Below are 11341 nucleotides of genomic sequence, written 5' to 3'. Positions count from 1 at the left end.
TTTCTCTTTCATTATGCCTTCGTTTATTTATTTAATTGATTTTATTTGCTTAAAACAAAAACCCACAAAAATCCTGTGCAACAATGTGCTACATTTGTCTTGTTGCACGTGAAGTCATAAATATAGATACATGTGAGGCTATTACAATGCAATATTTTGCTGCGATATGAAATAAATAAATTCATAAACAAAATCAATGTACAACAAATAAATACACAAATAAAAGAATTTACAAGAACATTCATAAATTTAAATGCGAACATTTTTGGTTAGGTTTTAAAAAAAAATTTTGAATATCATGCTCCGAGTTGATTTACTAAACAAAAACATAAATTAATTCTTTACCTCAAGTTGACGTTGCAAACAATAAGAATTGCAACAAAAGTGGCTTCAAGTAGAGACAGCACAAATTTTATACTCATTTCAGTTAATTTTTATACCATAAACAGGGTAAATTAAATTTGCCACTATACTATATCATATAGCTGCTATATTAACTGAACGATAGGAATAAAGTGCTTGCATGGAAAACATTTGCATTTGACTAGGAATCATTAGATCGGAATCAAGTTATTGTAAGGAACCTTTGTATTTGTTAAGGGTATTATAGCTTCGCTGCAACCGGTTAACCGAAGTTAACGTTTTTTCTTGTTTTCTTTTTAACTGGCAAAACTACGTTTGATGCACATATGAAATACGTATTAACACATACTAAGGTATATATAAAAGTACATACTTGTGTATGTTAATATATATAAACATACATAACAAAAGTATCTATAATATATAGTAAGTAGCATCTATAATATTTCAAGCTTTTCTTTATAAACTTGAATGGAACTTCAGCGCAATATTTGCACAGCTTTTTCTTTATGCGACAGCAAAAAGACTAAAGCAAAGTAAATGTACTTGGACATAATAAAAATTTAAACAAAGCTTTCTTATAAATTGTCAATAAACAAGTGTCAACGAGTGAAGTACAAATGTACATAATAATAAGTGAACAAATTTAATACTTTAACTTTCTTTTAAATTGCAAAATGTTCCATTACAAGCAATAACTAAACTCAGCGTAAGAGAAAACATACAAACATTGAAATTAACAATTGTTTAACTAGCGACTGTTTTTTTGGCATATCAAAATTAAAGCAACATAGCGGTAATTATAATTTAGCCACCAATTTGTCACGTTTTATTGCTTATGCTTTCTATCCGAGCAGCAGACTTAAATATGCAAGTAACACAAGTATATTATATAATAAAATTTATATTGTAAAAGCGTGCTCCGCTCGTTAAAAATAGTGCGAAAAAGCGGAGCAAGAAGTAATACGCAAGCGACTCAGTGCGCTCGTAGTAAACAGTAAATACGCGCTTGAACGCCGTTCATTCAGCGTTTCATTCATTTAAAGCGGCACAGCAACTGTTTACACACGTCACTAAGTACAGTAATGTTTTGCGCTCTCTTCAAGGTCTAGATAATGTAGTGACGCACTGTCGCCATCGCCAGGTGATTGTCCTCTTACGGTTGCTCACTCGAAGCTCTTATTACAGCAAACTTGTTAAATGCAATATGAGGCGTTCTTTTTATAAATGAGTCATTTAGGAAACTTTTAATTCATGAATTCCATTTAATATTATTGCACTAATATTGCTCATGACAAGGTTGTGTCGTCCAGTCATGTTAGATAATACTTGTAAATAATACTTGAGAAATAAAATTTCTCATCATTTTCTAAAATGCAAACATTTGTTCGTAGTTCAATATCTTGGTATATACGAGTCGCGCTGAAAAGTGCGTAGCGTTTCTGGGAGAGGACGCCGCATTGATTCGCATGGTTTGTAGTTAGATCTACAATGAAGATCTTCCCTTAAACACAATATTCTATGCCGTTTTGTCACAAATAATCTGCTATACTTGTAGATCTATCAATATTTTGCCCTAATGCTTCTTAAATTGATGGTTCATTGTGTCAAAATCCAAGTTTCACAAGGCTCCAGACGTCGCATTTCAATTGATCGAAAACTACCTAATCCCTTAACCCTTCAATGGTAAATTGCGGTACATCATACCTCGGCGTCTGATGTTTTAAACGTTGTGCTTATATTTTCAAAGTTAACGTACTTATAGTTTTAATTAAAAAATATAATTTATATTAAAAAATATATAACGAATTTATTATAAATACTTTATGCTTCCAAATCAAAAACAATATTTTTTAATTAAAATACATTTTTTGGTATATTTATAAGTATAATAACTATGATTCTATAATATAATAATAAAATATTGAACTATATTATAAATAAAATTTTTAAATATTATCGCTTAAACAAAGTGTAGTCTTTGGAATGAGCACATTGGTATTTTGTTATGATTATCAATTAACAAAGTTCAGTTAACTACTACTAAACCTATTGTTACATGAATCGAACACTTCTTTTCAACTAATGATTTACATTGCAGTGATTGTAGTGATCGCGTTGCCAATCTGTAAATAAACTCGAACGCAAATGCATACCGCCGAAACACAATTAGTCATCACAACGCGCGAAGCCGTGCACAAAAGAGAGTGAAAAGGGGAGAAGAAAATAAAAAATATCGAGTAAGGCGCTTGAAAGCTATGTATGCAAGTAACTCACCGCTGCCGGTTAGGCAATTCTCCCGCAGCATATCACAGTGGCTGTAGAAGAACTGATGATCACCGTTATACGAAGCGCAAATCGCTTTGAATGCGTCGCAGCCATCTAGAGCGCCTGCGCACGGATGACTGCCGAAGATGGTCAGAGTGATGAGCACCAGTAGCAGCAGCAACACAATAACACCGACTATTAGCCAAATGGCGAGGCGACACCAAGGCGCTTTGCACGGCGCGAACATTGACACGCCGTTGGAGCTGATTAGAACACTGAGACGATAGCGCGCAGTACAAAAATAGCGTAAAGTAGTGTGGTGTTCCCAACACCTCGATTCTGAGACTTATTTTTTTATTCTACGAAAACGTTATCTAAGCGCTAAGCCATCTAACTAGGCTAACCGTTTGACAAGCGCGCGTGAGCTTGAAACGCACACGAGTGTAGCGCGCACCAAGCATAGCTGAGCTGAACTGAACCAAACTGAAGCGCAATGTTATGAAATGTACTGAGCTTAGCTGCGCTAGCGTCGCAAGCGTCGTGCGTTCGCCGTTGACTGTGAGTCAAACGCTTGGCCTACAAGCGCGTAGCGGCATGCTGAGGGAGCGTATTGCGCGGCGTCCCTAAAGCTACTCAAAGTCACTGCTACGAATTTTCGCTAAACTTATTTACGCTCTTACTTTTGTTGTTGTTCGGCTCTATTAGCAGCACTTAAATATTTAAATTTTCCACAGTTACGCTGCTAATTTATCGACCGCTTTTCATGCACTCGCTGAATTAGAAATTTGTTTAAACACGTTGAAAAAAACAGCACTTAATGGAATCTGTTGGGCACTGGCTCTGCTTAAGCATGCAAATAAGCACCTTTTGTTGTGTTGATAAACAATTGTCAGTCACAATCAGTTGCTGTCGTATTTGTTGTTGCACTTATTACTCGCCTTATTTGTGAGAATGTTGCAATTTCGTTGTACTAGCTCTATTCCGCCTACCAACAATTGCTCGCCTTGTCGAGTCTGTCTATTTGCTCGCCTCTTTTGCATTTACTATTATGAACTACTTAGCAATTTTTTAGTACGGCTTTTTTTAATACGGACAATTTTATAGGTTTTTATACAGTTAGTCAAGCTCATCACTGTTGCACCGCTGCACTCATTCTACTTCCGCAAACGACTGTCAGACGTGCACTCACCGCCGTCATAGCGCAAGGTATCTAGTATCTGTGTGCAAAGTTACCCACCTTCACTAGCGGTATATTTAGTTATAACCGACAACAATGAGCTTGCATCATAATCACTCAGAACTTAAACAGCCACGCCACGGCACAGTGTTACGTGGTAGTCTAAAAATCACTTAATCTTAAAATGTCAAAAAAAATGTTGCTACACAATTTAGAAATTCTAACTTTACAAAAAAATTTGACACAATTTTTCATTTATTAACCCCAGAAAATTAAAATTTGCTTTTTTTAAAAGCTTCAAAAATATTAAAATTTTATATGTACCTATGTAGCTCTTGAAAGAGCAATTCCATTATATATATAAAACATAGCAAGACGAGGCGCAGTTGCTGCATTAGCCCCCAGACTTTCAGCACGAATACCCTTCACATATACAAAAAGGTTCCTTACAAGAATTTCATTTCGATCATTCAGTTTGTATGATAGCTAAATGCTATAGCGATCCAATCTGAACAATTTCTTTGTAGATTGTACCATTGCCTTAGAATGGGTTATTGCTAAATTTCGTGAAGATATCTCATCAAACGAAAAAGTTTTCCATACTTGATTCCGATAGTTCAGCTTGTAGAGCAGCTTCATGCTATAGTGATCCGACATCGGCGGTTCCGGTAAATGAGCAGTTACTTAGGGAGAAAAGGAGCTGTGCAAAATTTCAGATCGATATCTCAAAAACTGAAAGACTAGTTCGGGTATATACAGACAGACGGATGAACGAACAGACAGATGGACATGGCTGACTTGACTTAGCTCATCCTGCTGATCGTTATATATATAATATAATATTGTATATATATATTTTTTTTTTTGTGGGATCTCCAGCGTTTCCTTCTAGGTGTTACAATCTTTGTGGCAAATTTAATATTAAATAATATATTCGGAACTATAATAAAACGAGTAGTTCCAAAGCGACGAAAGAGTAAGACCAACTTGTTATAAAATATCATATGCCGATTTTCCTTGAGTACAAAAACATTAGTTTTTTTTTATATAGCTCCCTGCTGGAGTAATTTTATTGTATTGTAAGTTTAAAACTTGGATATTACTACAAATAACTATTATATTGTCATCTATATTCATCTCACTCAAATTAAATGGTTTTTCGCTCAAAATGAACTTAATTGAACATTTTTTTTTAATACATTTTCTAGCAATTCTCAATAGCTTTGGTTCACTGTGCAACCATTTTAGCGCATTATGCGCCACTTGTTGCCAGCATACACGCACATTGTGATTTGATGACGGCATAGCGGAGCAAACATATTCAACGTGCAACAGAATTTCCAAAGAACCAAGTATGAATGTGTGTAGGTTTGTAGATTCATATACACAAACACACACAATAGCTGGTATATTTGCTGTTTGAGTGCAGCGCTGCCGGTGCCATGGCAACCGGAAAACACCAGCAATTGTTGTCATTAATTGTGCAGTGTTTTAGGTGAATGGCTGCGGTTGAAATTCCATACAATTCGGGCGATGCCAAATGGGCAAGTGGTGGGAATTATATTACATGTTGCTGCCACAAGCCATCAACTAACATTCGCTGCCAGCCACAGATACGCGCTGCTCAAATGTGTGCACTTCTCTTCCAAGTTTTTGCTGTGACGTGCGGCGGTGGGGTGACAGGGCAGTGTAGTTTCATTTTCCGTTGTATTTAGTTATTTACCTTTTGGGCTTTTTTTTCAGCTGCGATGTTTTGCTTCTGTTTTTCGTACTTCACTTCCCGTCGACAATTACAGTTTTTGAAGCTTTTTGTGTGCGCAGCTTTATTCTGCGCTGCTTCTCCGGCTTTATTATTATTATTATTTAAAAATCTTGTTGTTGTTGTGCGTTCTTTTCGCTCTCCTCATTGTCATTAAAGCTGTGCTGTTGTTGTTAGTTTGGTTATTACAGCATGTTGTTGTTGTAATTGGGCGTTCAACACGATGTTCAGCAAAGTGGAACTATGGAACTGTTGTTCGAGTTTTCATGCGATATCGTCACGCCAACAAACACATGGCTACATACATACACTAATTTATAAATATTCATATAACAAGTATTTGGGCGTGTATGCCTTCAGATATAATATGTACATACTCGTATATGTATATAATCAACATTGCATATGTTTGCACTTGCTTCTCGAGTGTATCTCAAAGCAGATCCATATGCATTTTAAAATAATTATGGACATTTAGATGCTAATAAATATATATACAAATGTCCATTAGGGCGACTCTTTAAAAATTATAACTTTATATCCGTTATCATACTTAACGATATTACCATACTGGTTTAATATTCCTTAAGGAGGTATTTTGAAACGGAATCGAAATGTCTAGATACCTTTTACTATATATTGTCGCTAGTTTTTACGAATCTGGTGTTTAAAGTTTAATAAATTCATCGTAAAACATCTCTCACTATCTTTAGGGACTACCCTAATGTACTCAGCTGAAACGACTTCATTGTATTCATCTCCGCAGTCATGTGAGTCTAATATTTCTAGCATTATTACCAAATAAATAGCAGTATTATTCTGCTGTTGTTGTTTTTGTCTTGGAAATTATATGGATTTTTATGTTTGTTGTTCGTAATTTACGAAAATTCACAAACTTGTTAATTATTTTATTTCTCGTTCACACGTTTTTGTGAATTAATTTCGAAATTTGCATATTCCATTTTTGGCTTCGAAACTGTGTTTATAATAAAGTGGGCCATAGCTAGGGAAGTTAGGAACTAATTTGCACTTCTGGTCCTAAGTATGGTACATTTCACAGAACCTTCTCTTGATGGTTCCTTCTCAGCTCACATACCTGCGAAGGACTTCTGGGCGGGGAGAAGCTGTTGGAGAAGGGGTGCAGTGAGCTTTTTCACGGATGAATCGAAGTTAAGAGCGAGAGTAAATGGTAAAGTCTTCTGTCGGGAGCTCTCAATTAATTCTAGTTTCGTACTATCAGATCACTGTAGCGTATTTCAAGCAAAAGTGGCTACCATTGAGGTAGCAGTAGATGTACTATGCCACTTCCTTCAGAGAGCTGTACATTCACCACAATAGCCGAGCAGCTATAATGGCTTTGAGCTCGCTGACTGTGCGCTCAAAACTAGTCAATGAATGCATGACCTCATTAGCGAGAGTGGAATCGCCAGACACTGCAGAGCCTTGTTAGGGAGGGCACCCTCCTCCCAATTTCATCCGATTGGAAGCGAGTTGATGTTCCAAATTTTTCTTGCGTTCTGGCGTTGGATCTCTGGACCTCCAGTGAGCTCAGCATGCGCTGGTCAACAACCAAAACTTGTGCGACTGCGAGATCGTTCTAGATAAACCGTAAGAGGTCTTCCGAACTCATGGCGACTGCCGAGATTAGTAAATATACAAAAGTTCTTTGAAAATTAAAAAAAATAAAACCAATTTTTTTCAAACCCCAAAAACTTACTACATCAGTTGATCTTCATACATATAGTAAAGTTATTTGAAATATCCGCAGCTAGGCAAAGACGTGTATTCCGATATGCGCACATGCGCAGTATAACAAGGCAAAGATATGCCAGCAATTTGCCAAGCAAATCAACGCACTTGTGGGCAACGCAGCGCATCTGTGACGGCATCCGCATAATCAGCAGACACAATTGCTACATGCGCAGTAATCATTTATTGAATGTCGCTTAAGATAAGATTGTCGCGCTCAACGGCAAGGCGGCACAAGCAGCGCGCATGCACCGGCACAGACTGGCAGCCAGCCAGCTGACGCACCTAGAAACGCGCACACGCAAAAACTTCGACAAACAACCAAAGCCGAGGCACAGGCGTTGCAGGTTTCACGTTTTTATGTGCCTACTCTGTGTTTTGTACGCATGTGTGTATATGCAACTTTGTTGCTTTATTCCTTGCTTCGGATTGATGTTTTCATTTTCACTTCGCGCTAACAAATGTGTCGCATTTAAAATGCAAATGCGTTGGCTACAAAGACCGGCAAGTCTCAGACCAGTTCACTGGTGTTGCGCGCATGCGTCGACGCGGAGGAGGAGAGCAGTATACACTTTATATGTACATACATCCTCACGTAGACGCGCACTGCAAGCCATCTGCAGCGCCAAAGCGCCAATGTCGGTACACTGTTGAGTTGACCACGGGGCATTAGCCATTTTGTGGGGATTATCTGTTGCTTTGTTGCCCAACTCGTTCCGCGGCACCGGCTTATCAGTTCCGAACGGTTGCAATTGGTGTGCGCGATATCGTCGTCCATTCATATGGCCGCCGCATCACATTGATTTAGTTTATGTGTGTGTTGTGTCGGCGGTGGCGACGGCTGGCGGCAACTTGCGGCTGCCACGCAAGCTCATGTGACATTTTATGAGCTGCAAAATGCGAAAAAAGAAAAAGTGAAAACTCGTCGACATATCGGTGCAACAAATCGGCATAAGACGGCGAGCATATACATTTAAAGGTATTTGGTTTTGTTGTTGCTGGTGCCCTTGGCCGCCGATGGACAATGTGTGATATTATTATTGCATTAATGAGGCTCAAGACGATATGAAATTGCAGCTCAAAAGATTAAATGCCGTTGATAGTGCAAGCAATGTTGCAACATCATGGCGACAAGCCGCATTGGCTATGGCATTGTTGCATCGTTGGCAACACTTTGTGCGACTTGTTAACATTTTTGTTTGTAATATGGTGGGTACAAAAATCAAACACGACTGCAGCAATCCAAATCGTAACGCATGTGATTTGATCGACAATAAGCCAACTTTTATTGCAATAACTTCACAAAGCCCTTGGCACACATTCTGACACCTCGTTGGAGTTCGTTGTGTTCATAACGATCGTTTAAGCTGCTTTGTTGTGCGGCTATTCGCACCTGTGTTGATGCATTTCGCCAAATTCGCAATAAAAGCGACTAATGAAGCGCATCGGTTTAGAATTACACAGAGAGATATATTGCTTGTGTAAGCAGAGTGGGAATGACCGATGTCGCTTGCTCTAGTCGGTTGAGTTTGGACGAATAATTTTGGTCTCTCATTCTCTTCGATAAACGTTGCTCTCTCATAATGCACAACAGAAGTTATACAATATCAGTAATCACTTTTGGTAAAGAATATAAAAAGAAACTCTAAGCGATCAATTAAATTATTTATTTAAGTTAATAAAGGTTTAGCTTGGCCTAACCAAAGTATGTCTCATATTTTTGATTATAAGCAACTGTTTGAGCCGCTGAAGAACTAAAACTCAATATTGTCGAACTTCAACTTTGCAAATTTTGAAAATTTCACAAGCAGACGATATTATAATTTAGATAAGCCTCTCCGTCATTTATCATATTAAAGTTCGTGAATAAATATTGTTAAACTGATAACTATGATCGATAAAAAAAAATAAAATATACTGTGTCGAAATAAAAAATCAATTATTACATATGAAATAGACTGTCATCATCAAGCAGCGATAAAATGTAAACAGCTTTTAATAATGAGGTCCGCATACTTTTCTGCATTGGATTCAAGTGCTCAGCTTACTAATTACTTATTTTATGCGCAAAACAAAAATATTCGAACCGTGATTATTAATTTTTTTGTCAAGATGTTACTTTCATCCTAGCGATCATATACGATGTGACCCGCTGAGCTTTTAAATGATATACAACTTGCATGCGGAGTTTGCTGTAACCAAAGAAGAGACTTTCATTGTTTCACCAAAGCAGCTCGCTGTCCTCCCTTGCTAAATATGTAATAAATATGTGAGAGACAAAGGCGGGAAACACTCGATTGATTGATTGATTGATTAATTTTTTGAGGTATGCACCGCGACCTACGGTCTATTGTGCCCTCCCCTAAGTCATATCGTGTCATCTAGGCCCAGCATATTGATAAATTCCAAAATTCTGCTGGGTGCTAGTGAGGCGATACAATCCCTGTGTGGAAACATGGATCCCAGGGCCTTGATTCTGCGTCTGCAGACTGCTGTGCAGTTCATCAGCAGATGTTCGGGGGTTTCCGGCTCTATGTCGCAGAACCGGCAGTTTGCAGAAGAGGCTATGCCCATGTTAATCTCATTAATCGTTAAAAACGACAGTGAATTTCAATGAGATATTTGTTTATTTTTTCTCTCTTCATTTGCTGTATCATTTCAAAATTTATTGCTTAGTATTTTTTATAGCCTGATACTACTCCAGTATTTATGATCTCTTCTCAGATTTCATAGTTGAACAGGTTTTGTGCCATATATAAACCTAATTATTGAGCTTTCAGTAAACCGAAATTTCGAAGCAATTATTTCCTTTATATGTTTTAGTAAAATTAAGCTTAAGAAGAAGCGATTATAACTACTTATATCCACAGACCTTTAGAGACTAATACATAGCTTTAAGTGTAGAGCTTTTGGGACTTAATTACAAATGTGAGAAGGCGGCTTTAGGTTAGTAGAACTTGAGGCTTATTTTAAAAGGACTTGCAATATTAGGTTTGTTTCTCAAAAAACTTAGGAATAATACTCACGAAAAGGAATTTCTCCCAAAAAATGTGATTTGAATACAAAATCTCCTGGATCTCTATATAAGACTTTAGATTCTATTTTCCTTTCCAATTTTTAAAGATATTTACTCAAAAACCAATTTTAGCTCCACTCAATGTGCAATAATAATTACCTTTAAATATTTGTTTAGACGCTTGCTGTGAATTCTATGACCACTTGAGTGGGTCCTTTGTCCTTTGCGTGGCACTGTCTTCTGGCAACTGCACACGGTTACTGAATAATTTAATTAACTTATCAAATAATAGAGAAAATATGGTTATTGTTTATTCCTGGCCGCACACTTGCAAGGCACCGTCGAATAAAAATCGAATAGTCGTAATTTTAATGTGGCAGTCGGCTGGCGCAGCACCAACTCTACTACATATCGTCCGCTGTCTTCACCGCCTGTATTGCACCTTTCCATGGCCCAGTAAATTTTTATTACCTTAGCCCTATGCTGATTACCACAATATGTACGTATATCTGCATATGCAGCACCGATTCCGGCAGGGTTTCCGCCGCCAACACCCCCACTGCGCAGCACCGTCACCATGCACCGCCAATAAAATAATTTAAATTTCTTTTATTTTGCACAGCACTCGATTTGCAATAAAAATCAGGCGGCCCATCCGTTTGTAGGTTTTTTAGCCTCGTCTGAAATTTAAATCCAGCGCCAAAGCCGCGGCGGCTGATCCTGCAAAGCTCGGCTGGTTGGCTTGTTGTTTGGTTTGTTGGCTGGTACTTTGGCTGGCAGAAGAATTATTGCCGCACAATAAAAATGTCTTTAGCGTGTTGCAACTGCAGCAAGTAACCGTAGTCGCTTGCCTCCTATGCCGGCGGTAGCTGTTTGTTGTAGGTATTGCAGTGGTTTTTGCTCGTACCACCGCTTCATTTTGTACTGCAGTGAAATTCCATATTGAAAATTAATTTTTACGATTGAAGTAATAAAAATGCTGCGACTGCAGTGAAAATAAAACAGTAAA

At 37.7% G+C, this 11341-nt stretch overlaps 1 protein-coding gene across 1 annotated transcript; it reads right to left on the bottom strand.

Annotated features, from left to right (window-relative positions):
• Window positions 1-2232: 2232 nt before the first annotated feature.
• Window positions 2233-3802, bottom strand: LOC106626972 (uncharacterized). Its single transcript, XM_014246886.3, has 2 exons — window positions 2641-3802; window positions 2233-2489 (listed from the first exon to the last, which is right to left on the bottom strand). The coding sequence occupies exons 1-2, from the start codon at window positions 2876-2878 to the stop codon at window positions 2446-2448; spliced, it is 282 nt and encodes a 93-aa protein (XP_014102361.2). The 5' UTR covers window positions 2879-3802; the 3' UTR covers window positions 2233-2445.
• Between the last annotated feature and the right edge of the window lie 7539 nt (window positions 3803-11341).

The sequence above is a fragment of the Bactrocera oleae genome, chromosome 5 (assembly GCF_042242935.1).
Source record: "Bactrocera oleae isolate idBacOlea1 chromosome 5, idBacOlea1, whole genome shotgun sequence".
Taxonomy (NCBI): domain Eukaryota; kingdom Metazoa; phylum Arthropoda; class Insecta; order Diptera; family Tephritidae; genus Bactrocera; species Bactrocera oleae.
Note: the sequence above shows the minus strand (reverse complement) of the source record. Positions and strands in the feature narration are given on the sequence as shown.